Consider the following 12,358-nt stretch of genomic DNA (forward strand, 5'->3'; position numbering starts at 1 on the left):
ATTGAAGATGGCATGGATTGAACCCGTGCCGCTCTGTGCTCACTTAGCCGTGTCTGCTGGGCTACTGGAGAGGACTGGGAGAGGGAGGAGAGAAAGAGCAGCGTAGCAGCGGGCACCACACACCACCACACCAGCCCGAAACCCAGAAATAAAGGCGAACTTAGCTTGTATACGCACGATTTTTTTTTTTTTTTTTTTTTTTTTTTACTTTGGTCACCGACATGGCTGTTCGCGCAGACCAGCACAGCGTCCCGGGGATTTAGGCGATAGGGCCGGGTCGTTTAGGGACTCTGCTCGACACGACTCGAAAGTCAGAAGGAAAGAAAACAACAACACTGGGAAAAAAGACGCGGATTACACACAACAGTGACAATAAAACAACGCTCCCCGACAAGTGGTCCTGCTTGGAGCGGAGCGTGAAGTCCGGACAAAAATCAAAACGGGAAACATTTGGTGAATTTAATATTGTCTTTCAAATGTTGTTAATGCTCGTCTCCAAGTGCCGTTTCGGTGTGAACTTTAAACTCAGGAAACAATGAAGACATAGCGAGGAGCGAGGACTCATCAAGTGTCTCGAAGCTGTTAGCCGTCCTGGAGCTAAGTTAGCTGTCGGCTAGCCTTAGCTGCCTAGCTCAACGCGTTTCTGAGAAACTTTTGGTGTTGTTTCCCTGCAGCCCAAACGCTGAAGGACTGTTGTAAGAAAGGAGGGGGAGGGCAGGTTCCCTTCTGGACTTTATCCCCTCTACGTATTTTCCTAATATGATGGCTGCGGAGGTCAGCGGGGAGGATACGGGCTCGGTCTCGGCGGGGACGGTGGTGGCAGGCGGAGGAGGCCCCGAGACGGCCCCTTTCTCCTACTATCCCGATCCAAGCAGAGTGCTAGTCACTGATTTGGGACAAAGGCCAGCACCGACGCTCCGCCAACATTCAAACACCTCTCCGGACTCTCTTCCCGACATGAGCGTGATCTATCCCGTGTCTAGTAGTGGGGACATGGCCGGACCAGTGATGTTCGCAACAGGGAGTGGCGGAGCAGGAGGTGGATATTTGGTTTTTCAAGGAACAAGCTCAGGGACATCAGGCAGCATGTGCTGCTCGCCCACTTTGGAGGGTCCGGCTATCCGGATTTCTCCCACATCAACCGGCCCGGACGGGTCCACTGCCTTCCCCCCACTGCCACCACCTCCTCCGCCCCCTCCAGGCTGCGGGGGGCTCGGAGGCACCATGGATGAAAGCGACATGCAGGATGGGCCGGAGTACGAGGAAGAAGAGGTGGTGTTCCCCCTCTCTGCACCTCCCACTAACCAGTAAGTATACTGCGAGTGAAATGTTCATTGACACCTACAAATTAACGTTTTCAAGCATCCTGTACTTTTCGTTGTGTTCACTTCCTTCCTGCTGCTATACACTTGAGGTCTAGTAGTGTTGATTTCTGTAGTCACTGGTAACTTGTGTTTCTCACAGTTGTTTTCATCTGGTGAAAAAACCTTGCTCCGAGTGCTGTGGATATATATATATATTTTTTATAATAATCAACAAGTGTAGTTAATGAAATAATCCCACTGTTAGAAGCCATTGAACCCACAGTGTGTATCATCTTTTTACATTTGCAAAGTTGTGCATATTTTGTGCAGCATTACTGGGAACAGGCTGACATGCCAATCTGGACACAGTTTGATAATGTGTCGAGTCAAAGTAAGGGCAAAGTGACTGAATTGTCACACCCTCATACAAAAAGAAGTACCAACTCTAATGGATCAGTGATAAAGTCTGTTTGATATTATTACAACCAACACCATTAACCTTATTGTGCTCCATTTAGAGTAAGGGTGCCACCATACGCGTCGTCTTGTATAACACATCTCGTTCTCCACCGAGTGAGCAATATAAAAACTATAACGAGCGTACTAAAGGGCAGCTGTATTTGGACATCAACAAGGACTAGTTTCACAGAATCACCTAAGTAATTACCTACGTATGCACAAATACTTTATGAATCAAGTAAGAGTAATAAAAAAAATAACAAAACAGCTTCTCGTCTATTTATGTTTTGGAATCAATTCAGGATTTTGATATTACAAGGCAGTTAAAGCAGTCGTGTTTCAGTAAGCTGTATCAGGTTGAGCGTCTTAATGGGCTGTTGTGTTCTGCTCTTATTATTCAATAATATCCACTCATATCCACCTATTAGGCGTTTAATTTTGAGAATGTTTTCACTGTAAAGAATCTGGCCACTTCCATAAGAAACAGTTCAGCAGATCAACAAGTGAAGTGTTTTGATGATGACTCACGGGTGAAATGCACTTACTCCAGTCCGGGTGAAGTCAGCGCATGTCATCTTGGTTAGTAACATCCGCATCTTTGCCTTTCTTGTTGTGACAAAACCTGTTTTGGGATGCCTGCATCAGGGGGGTTTGACTCGCAACTGCTCATATTTGCATGGAGGTCAGCTCGATTCCAGGCACAGAGAACTCTTGCATGAATGGGCCTGATGAAGGACTGTACATTCCTCTTTACATTTGTTGTCTAGTGTAAGGTTATGAATTTGGGTTTTATCTGCCTTGTGATTAGTTCACAGTGCTGCCCAATATTTGACAAGTAGTGATATTTAGATTCCCACTGATATGATTACTTAATACTTAAGTGGTAATTTTGCAAATTCAAGCTTTGTCACACTGATGAGTTTTTTTTTTTTTTTTTTAATTAAAGCAGTGATAGCTGTGGTTGTGGTTACCTTCATTGCCTTATTGTCTGTATCTTTGGTCAGAAGTCTGGGAAGCTCTGTCACAGCAGGAATCACATCTGATGCCAAATCACTGCAGGAGCTCACTTGTCTGGTTAACTCCTTAAACTGAACCAGAACAGGTAGCCTGTTTTCAAGAAGCGTCCGTGGATGAATAGTGATATTGTCAGACTTCGCCTTCACGTCCAAATATACACCCAGGGCCCTCTTCTGCTTAACGAGAGACTGTAACATTAGGCTACATGCTACTAGCTTGTGTTACGTGCTGATCTACCCGCTCTGTACTTAAGACTATAAAAAGACTTATAAAAAATCTTTTTATAGGTTGATTGATCTGCACCTGCATGTCTTTCAGGTGGGCGTAGCCTAGTTGTTTCACCCCGGACTGCCGAGGGCATTAACAACACCTCTGAGTCAAAAAGCTGCTGTTAACAGTTAGAAAAGCTGCAACTGCTGTGTTGCCACTATTTGCACCTTTTAGCTTTCTGCACAGTTAATGAGAAGTTAATGTCCTGCCATTAAACTGTATGGTGTGTGGCATTACCACAGCTGCTCTCATGTATAAGAACAGGGCTAATGTACCAGATGGGTCTGTATTGGTGCATACTTCCAAGTATGGCACTAAGAGTCTTTTTTTTTTTTTTTTTTTTTTTTTTAGTGAAGTGCTTAATCATGCGCCATGGGAAATACAAATTGGCATCAACAAAAACAAAACTACACAAATGTTTCTGCTTTGCTGCACGATTGTCTCCTTGCTGCCGTTTTCAGTCCTCAGGCATAACGTCGTGTTTTTATCATTGAAGTCAAACAAGCATAAAATAATGTTTATGTTAACTTCCTCTATTGTACCAATCTAAAAAGCACTGTATTTTACACTTGTGTTTGTGGTTACAGGTATTTTCTATGAATTTATCAGGCGTGCACACGCGTCCAAACCTGTGTGCTGATGTTGTAATAACCTAAATACAGCCCTCCATTTGTTATAGTCCCATTAGTGAACTGCTGAGCTCTGTCATTTGCAGCCCTCATACTGTGAGATATGAAGTGACTGGGCTCGGAGTGTGGATTCAGCTCTTATTTTAGGAGCCACCCTATATCTCCCTGTCAGATTACACAGGAAAGGGAAGGCCGGCCTTTTTTACCAATCGCCAGGCTTGTCGGTTGTGGTAATGAATAACCCGAAAATCGAGGTTTTTAAATAAACCTACTACTTCTGTGGAAGTAAGAAATACGGTCATTTTCGTGGATTTGCATTGGGATACCATTTTACCAGAGAGGCAGTAGCAATTTGTCGCTTGTAAATAAATGCTCTTGGTTTATTTTGGCTTTCCGTGTTTCACAACGAGAGATACAAAGTCAAAGGTTTATCCGCTGTAATAACAAACGCACATAAATTCGGTGAGATCCGCTGTGCCCGACACTCCGGTGTAGTCTCTGTTGCCTTACTTAACTGGGTTGTTGGCGAATAAATGACACACTTTTCCTCTATTTGGGTTTGTGGTTTTGGTGAATTGCTTCTCGTAGTGATGAATGGTGGAAAGCTAGACCACATTTATTTAAGGTTTCTAGTTATTATTAAGGTATGTGAAAGTGCTTGCATGTGGAACAATGAAGGCACGCTATCAAAAAGGCCTGCTATTTTGACTTTCTAAACACTGAACTTTGTCCACATCAAGCTGAAATATGTAGGCCGGTAGACAGAACATGGTTTCAGAATTACACCCGAGTAGTTTTGCATTTCTTAAAACGACCGTTTCCAGAAAACACCTGGTTAGAGTTCAGTTTTCTGAAGGTACGTATGTGCTTATATGAAAGCAAAAGCCAAGGCAGGACGTGGGATTTCTTGACACAGTCGTCATTCATGTTCTCGTCCTTCAGTGGATGCCTCTCAAGAACAGAGATATTAAAGGTTATATCCTTTTGTTAAAGTTGACCCTGTGTTGGACCTTTCAGGATGTAACAACTGGTAGACAGAGCGGATGTGAGCGTGATGTAATGAGTGATGGAAATACTTGATCTGGTAGTGTATTTACTGTAGATGACACATCTATTAAATAAAGATTCATGAAAAATGCATCGCAGTCACGGACGTAGTCGATTTTTCTGGCATCGAGTCAAAAAGAAACTCATGAGCACACTTTATGGCATAAAATCAATTTATCTGTACGAGAACATCCAGTCAGCATGTTAAACTTGACATGACAAAGTGGTTTTGTTTTTGGTAATGGACCTTCTTCCTGCCGTGCCCGTGATACCATGTGTCAGACGTAAATTGCTATTGGCAGCTATGAGCACTATATTTACAGCTGACTGCCCTAACAACCCCGAATGATTCCGAGTCTTACTGGGTTTGCGTTCTGTAGTCAGGACGGACCTTGTATTCCTTTGAGTTATATCAGCACTCTGTGAAGTTCATGTTGGAGGAGTGATCATGGAAAACTTCCACATTTCTGGAAGTAAAAACCGTGTTTGAGCGCACCGGAGTGAAAAACTAAGAGTGCGAGAGAGGCGAACAGCAGTCGCGTACATTCACACATCTGTTCGTAAATGGCCGCAGCGCCGCGTTAAGAATTTCACACCGATGCTTGTTTAACGAAGAGGGAAGAGCGACGATGTCAGGTGGTGCTTAACAGCGTGTGTGCGTGTGTTACCTTCAGAAACCTCTGGCCGTGTGCCTGAGCTTAAACAAACAGCACGTTGGGAAATGAGTCGTTGATTTTGAGTTTCCACGAAGATTAGAGGGGATTTTAAGTCATAAAGGGTTTCCCTGAGGAGGTGGTGGTTGGAGGAAGGAAGAAAAAAAAGGAAAAGGAAAGTTGGATTTGAAGATCAGTGGCTGTGAGAACGAGTTTACCAGATTTAGCAGTTGGCTGTGGAGGCATATTTGTAACTGTACTGTTCATTTAGCACCCGCACTACGTAATTGCCCTTTGGAAAGGGTGACAGGGATGATGGTATTGTGAAATGACAAAAAGGACCAATGTCACATGGTATAAATTGGTTATTCCTTGATGAAGACTGTCCCCAAGAGCCAAAAAGTTTTGCAGTCTAAGTTTTAAAGCAGCGTTTTATTAATGATACTCGATCCATCATTACCAAAGTTTAGATTACTGCTGAGCCCAGCCGCAAGTGTTAAGCCTGTAATGTCCTGTCATCTATTTTTTTTTTTTTTTTTTTTTTTTAAATTACTGCAGAACTCTCGGTCGGAGAGCTGTATAGACTAGCGCAGGCAGTATTAAACTGTGTTTGCACTTTGCCCCACAAATACAACCTCGGTCTCTCAACCATTACACCAAAGGATGGATATACTTAGGGCTGGTTTCGCTAGACCCGCTGATTGAAATAACACTTCAACTTTTATTAGTGTAAGATCTGTGTTGTCGATTGATAAGGTAAAGCCTATGGTTTCCATGCGTTTCCAGTCCGTTACGCAATGTCCTGTCATGCCCTTCCAATACCCACACTGCCCTGCCTTTTCTCTCCAGCATCCTGTTTTCAAGACTTCTGAGCCATTCATTGTGGCCTTAACAGGATCCTCAGAAGCATTTCAGTCGTGTTTGACAATACCCAGGATTTCTGATTTGAATGACTTTTCTCTTTAGTTAGGTTTGCTGAATGATAAGTTGTTGACTGAAGTCTTACAGTCCAGCGTTAGATTAGGACTGTAGCTCTGCTGTAGCTCTGCAGTCGCGACCTGTGCTAAATGGGAAAGCCGCAGTAGTTTTGCAGACGCTGCTTTGATTGACATGCGTGATGTCATATTGATATTTGTGTCGCTTTTATGTCTTTGGGTAGAAGATTTTCTTACCCACATGCCGCTGCTTGCAGAAATCAAAACTTAGGGAGGGAATGGTGTTCGGGCAGATGAGGGTGAAGCCTATTATCACAGGTGTACTGATGATATTTTAGGAAGGCTGATTCACACTAGGAAAGCTGAGATGTCCCTATGTGTCAGACTGGGCATTAACATTATGACAACTGGTCAGTATTCATACTGAGCGAGGCTGAGCATGCGTACGCGGCCCGTTCTCTCGTTTCTACGCACCGGTATGTGGTTTAGGTCTGCAGCAGTCTGCTGTCCACACTTTTCCTTGTCATGGTTTATCATGTAAAGCATCAGATCTCGCTGAATCCAGATATTCCCACATTTCTTTCCTTGTCCTGTATTTAAAGACAAACACAATGAGGTAACTGTGAGAGAGTTGAAATATCAATTTTGCGTTACATTTAATGTCACTACCTCTTATTGTGCAGTAATAGAAGCTAAAGTAAAAATACAGCGGCTAAAACGTTACCTAAAATGCTAAAGGTTACAGAATACAACATTAAGTTATCAAACCGTCAACATGTTGAATGGCGGCTGTAAAAAGATGTGTCATTTCCTGATTTGTCGTACGTACACTAAAGCAAGTATTTTGTTTAAGCCTGAGGTCACAGAAAGTTTTGAATGTGACACAAAGCCAGCAGGTGTAGTCAAAGGACCATCGCTAGTCATCTCTAGTCAAAAGACAATTGCGGATTATAACGCTGTCTGGTTTTATTCCACAATGCGTACGTGTGTATTTGAGCATTCATGGGCAGCACATAAATGTGTATTCACGACTGTGTGTGAGCAGATATGCCACTCCCTACACTTGCTGCCCGGTTGCTCGAAAAACCAATAGGCAGCGTGCTCATGATGCGTGGTTTTATGAGGGAGAGAACGGGGGAGAGAATCAAGAGAAAGTCAGAGGAGGACGAGGTGGGAGCAAAGACCACAGGATTACAGTCTGCCTCAGATGAAAAATCAACTTGTGTAATTCATAGGAACATTGAAGGATAACGGAGCCAGAAAATGATCCTACAATCATCATCATCATCATCAAGTTGGTTCATCAGCTAAATGCACGCGAGTCCCGTCTATTTACGAGATCCCGGCCCCGGGAGATGACTGAATCAGGGCGGCAGCAGGGTCACATCATCATGCCTTGTATGGATTTAGAGCTGCATTCGCTCTGCTTTCCACATCGGAGCGCGCAGTTTTTGCCCGGCCAGCAGCGGTGTCGGTGGAGCGGGCGCAACTTGTGAGGCCACGGGAGAAACGGGAGGGAGATGCAGCAGAGGGTGAACTCGGCGTAAGTGGGCGTCAAATCACCCTGCGACTCTTAACTTGATTTTCAAACATTGGTCTGATAGAAACAGTTGACCTCTTTTGCTTTTCAGTTATTAAATGTTGTAGAAATACATTTTCCCCCCAATATTTAATGCTGAAAACTTTGTTCTGCAATTATTGATGTAAACATTGAGAATATAAGACCCGAAGAGTGAGCTTTGTTGGTTTTCAAGAAATCTACAAACATCCTCCACAATTTCTTCTTCAAAGAAACGTTTGCGTTAAGGATGCTTAGTATGCACAGTGAGAACATTTATACCACCAACAGGCCCTTTGCAAATTGTAGCTTTTGGAAAATAAGGTATGACAATACTTAATTTTCAGAACTAAAAGCTGATTCATTTGATTTGCTGACATGATGATGATGAAGAAAGTTGTATCACAGAGATTCCACTGCCTGAATGTGTCATGATCACCTAGTGGTTTTTCTATAGAAGACTCCTGACATTTTGGTGCCGAGCACAGGCTTTGATGTGAAAGTGTGTTTCCGCACCAGCATGTTGAATAGAAGTGAGAACTATGGTACGTGTCTAGTGCTTTGAGCTCTGCTAAGTAGAAAAAGCAGCCCAGCTTGTCATTTGATAAATTTGCCTTTTCATTAAGTGGCCGTAACTGAGTAGTTTTCTCTTTATTAACACTGTGAATTTATTGCAGAAACATCTGGCTATGGTTACATCTACATATGCCATTATATTATTTTTATTTTTTTCCCAATTTAATTTAATTTTGTGGTTATATGGTTGCACATGTTCATGTTTAGCTTATTTAATATTATGCAGGGCATCATTCTTTGTGAGAACCCTCCTCCAGCTCTGACCTTTCTGTTGGAACATCACATAAACATCACTGATGATCCTGATGTGTGCTTACTGCTTAGGGAAAAAGTGTTAACCGAATACTCACGGACTTGGAATTGATGATAGTGTAAAATGGCACTTCACACACAATCTGGAGAAAAAGCCTAATGTCAAAAGTTGACCCATGTACAGGAATGTGTAGGGGTTTGTTTGCGGGGTTAAATTTGTGTGCATTCAGTCAAACGTCGCACTCGTTGCCCCTTCCGCCTGAGCCTGTAGCTCCTCTGAGGCACGTTGCTAATGTACAGAAATGCAGCATTTCATTATTTTTTTGATTCTGATGGGACCTGACAGCATGTCTGCAGAGATGTTTAAGTATAACTTCGTGCATCCATCTTGACAGAAGAAGATGTATAAATGAGACGTCCCCTAGAGAGAAATGGCTCACCCGGAGATCTTAATGAGAGACAGACTGAGAGAGAGGCAGAAATCAAACTCGCTCATGTCTCTCCAGCCCAGGTCTGTCATGTTAGACCCACTGCCCCCACAGGGTCGGCTCAAGCCAACGGAAAAACAGCGAAAGAAGATAACATTTTATTTTATCCTTCTAACGTGGTGACGAAAAAACAGACCATAAAGCGTTAGATGCTAGTATTAGAACCTTTGCCTACTTTAGATCACTATTAAATGTTAAACATCTCCGCATTACTGCACTTTCATATGGGATAAGGTACGGCTGCCTTTACCAGGGCTTATTAAATGATTATACGCTGGGTATCTTTGCTCTTAAAAAATCGTTTTGCTTGGGTGATCTTGGTCAGTAGAGTATGCGATGACCTCATTTTTGGGCTCCAAATTTCTCCGAAGACTCCGCGCCTCCAAACAGTCGCTATTTAGTGGCTGCACTATTTTTAGTTATCAGTCCACCTTTGGATGACATCAATTCCCAGAGAGAATTTCAATATTATTGTCCCTGCAGATTTGACTCGGATCAGTCTGTTGATGTTATTGTCTGTCGTGTTCTTTATCCCTTTTTAAGTCGCTGGTTGATTTGTCCCATGGGAGCGCATAGCTTGGTTATACTGAAATGTCTGCTGTCTTAAAATATCTCAGTTATGAGTTGAGTGCAAATTAATGATCCACACAAAGCGAGCTGCAGTATTTACTTTAGCCTGCGGTTTCTGTTTACTGCAACATTTACGTTGCTCTATTAAGTCATGTTTCCATGGAGCAGCTGTTGCCACTTTAATTAATACAGTTTCATAGATGGAAATGCTTCCATATGTTTTCTTTACGTTGTCACGGCAGTTAGGGCTCAGGCTAAGCTAATCGTATTATATTTAATTTCCTAAATGAGGCGGCCTCATCATATAATTGTACAATTAAAAGAAAGTGTAAATATTTGACTGTAATTTGTCCAAATAAAGCACCTGGATTCCCCCCCCTGTTTAATACCAGTCTTTTATTCTGCTTTGCAAAAGTTACATCTCATTTAGGAAAAGGTCGTTGGCTTCTTGGTGGTCCAGGTTGTTTTTAAGTCAAAAACCAATTAACTGTGGGGCAACACTACACACATAATACAATACGTTTGTAGCTGCCGTCCTGTTGGAGCTCTTGTGATGCAATATTTTTAAGGCTTCCAGCCACATATTTTGTCATCTTGCCCAACCCACTGTGCCAGGGCATGTTCAGTTGTAGCGCTGTGCAGTGATAGCTCCAATCCATAAAACTGATTACTTACAGGTTTACTAGCTCACAGAAACAGGTTTTACCTCTCAAGTCACGGTAAAATGATTGAGAAGACATTAGACGTTGTGGCTGAGACATCCTGCTCGTGGACATCGACAGTTTTAAATATATTTTCTTGTGGTAGTACCACAAAGACGTAATTGTGACTTCGTGATTCTTTAGCAGCTACAGTCATTTGCAATGCGTGTCAGTTGGTAAAATACCAACGCAGTAAAATGCCGGGATACAACGCTGTAATTTTAGTATGGAAGCATTTGCATTAGTCAGTCAAGGGAGAACGGTATGCAAAAAGGTAAATGCCTCATCTTGAGTTGAGCGTCACTTGTGGAAAGAATGAAACGTCATTGTGCCGCGTGCTGTTCGTGTACAGACATGACGAGGCATTCCTGAAGCTAATAGTAGCGCTGTATCGTATCACCACCGCCATGGCTGCGTTACCTTAACGCCCCACTTATCTGGCTTCTCCAATCACATGCAGCGTCAGCACGAAAGCTGCACCACACACACATGAGTCGTTTTGGCTGAACCTGTAGGTGGGTACGCGAGATGTAAACTGTAAAGCAGTTTCACAAAATATCAGATACTCAGAAATTGTGGCAACGCAGAAATTGCTGCCTGTTTGGAAGCGAATAAAGTACACACATGCAGCACGTCGCAGGAAAATGTTTGTACTGAAAGCTGCAAATTACACTTGATCTTTGCTCTTTGTGCACCTGTTTGATTCAGCGACCCAGCGAGTGACAAAGCAGAGTTTGTATTTCGATCCGGGCATTTGATGCTACTTTTTTTTCCATCCACGTTTGGAGTAGATTCTGACAAAAACAAAATAAACGGAGAGTATTCAGCTGTAAGAGAGCTTCTCAGTTCAATGTGTACGATGACAAAGGTTCTGTTTTAGCTTACAGCTCAACATTTTCCAAACCCAGGGCCAAAAATAATAATTCTTGTTAATGTCATAGGCAGGTTCAGACCTTGCATGATGATTGTTATAGTTATTATTTGTTTTATCTCATTTCTTGGTTGGGTGGGTCACTGGTTCTGGCTAAAACAGGATTTCCGCTGTGTCATAACAAGTCTCTGATAATCCCGATTTAAGGCCTTAAAAGGTCTTAAATCCGAGTATATTTTTCATTGTAGGTCTTAAATGACACTTAGTCACGTCTTAAATCATTACGTCCATTTATTACCGCTTCATTTGCAGCATGACCTCCTCTGGCCCCGGCCTATTATGTTTCTCTTCCTCATTAGTGGAGCCCACCCCAGGGATGTCCTGAGTTGAATGACAAAAAGTTTAGTTATTTTGAAAGTAATTCTCGGTCTCAGATTTTCTTATTTTTTCGTACTTCTCGTAGGTCTTAAATTTAACCCGTAACTGTCTTAAAAAGTCTTAAATTTCACTTTTTCACACCTACAGACATCCTGTAAAACCGTGTTATGTTCAGATTGTTGACTGTGGTGAGTTTGGTTTGCAGAGTAACTTGTGAGCACTTGTGTTTTCCTCGTTTCTTAACTGGTTCTGTTCATTGGCATGACTGAGTCATTACTTTAGACAAATAACAACTTACAGAGTCCAAAAACTTAAAATCCAGATAACAAGCTTAATGTTTATCATCATTTTTGATCTTTGCAAGGTTTTTGTGCCTCAAGGAAGCATAAATACAAAACTTGTAAGCAAAAATGCAGGCTCACTTATCAGAATGGGATTTTCCTGTGTGGGTCCTGATGACTTGCAGATGATGCAACAATGTATATTTTTTTTCTTGGCACTCAACAGAGGAACTGAACCACTTGAGTAAAAGCACCTTTAGAAATATCACATCCTTCATTCTAAGGAATGAAGTTCCTTCTCCTCTAGCACTTTTACCATTAACTCGTAGATGTCACACTTTGCGTGGTCACTTGTCATAAAACGGCATA

General features: G+C 42.4%; 1 protein-coding gene across 4 annotated transcripts in view; it reads left to right on the forward strand.

The window, feature by feature from the left end:
- Window positions 1-12,358, forward strand: part of rasa1a (RAS p21 protein activator (GTPase activating protein) 1a) — a 26,862-nt gene continuing 14,504 nt past the window's right edge. The window contains exons 1-2 of one of the 4 annotated variants that reach the window (XM_047591564.1): window positions 1-958; window positions 1,013-1,307. In XM_047591564.1, coding sequence (XP_047447520.1) covers window positions 760-958; window positions 1,013-1,307 — 494 coding nt within the window. In that variant the 5' untranslated portion in view covers window positions 1-759. Of the gene's footprint in view, window positions 1,308-7,466; window positions 7,858-12,358 lie in introns of those variants that run through there. The other 3 variants (XM_047591562.1, XM_047591563.1, XM_047591565.1) reach the window with 3 other exon arrangements.

Source organism: Mugil cephalus, chromosome 8, assembly GCF_022458985.1.
Source record: "Mugil cephalus isolate CIBA_MC_2020 chromosome 8, CIBA_Mcephalus_1.1, whole genome shotgun sequence".
Taxonomy (NCBI): domain Eukaryota; kingdom Metazoa; phylum Chordata; class Actinopteri; order Mugiliformes; family Mugilidae; genus Mugil; species Mugil cephalus.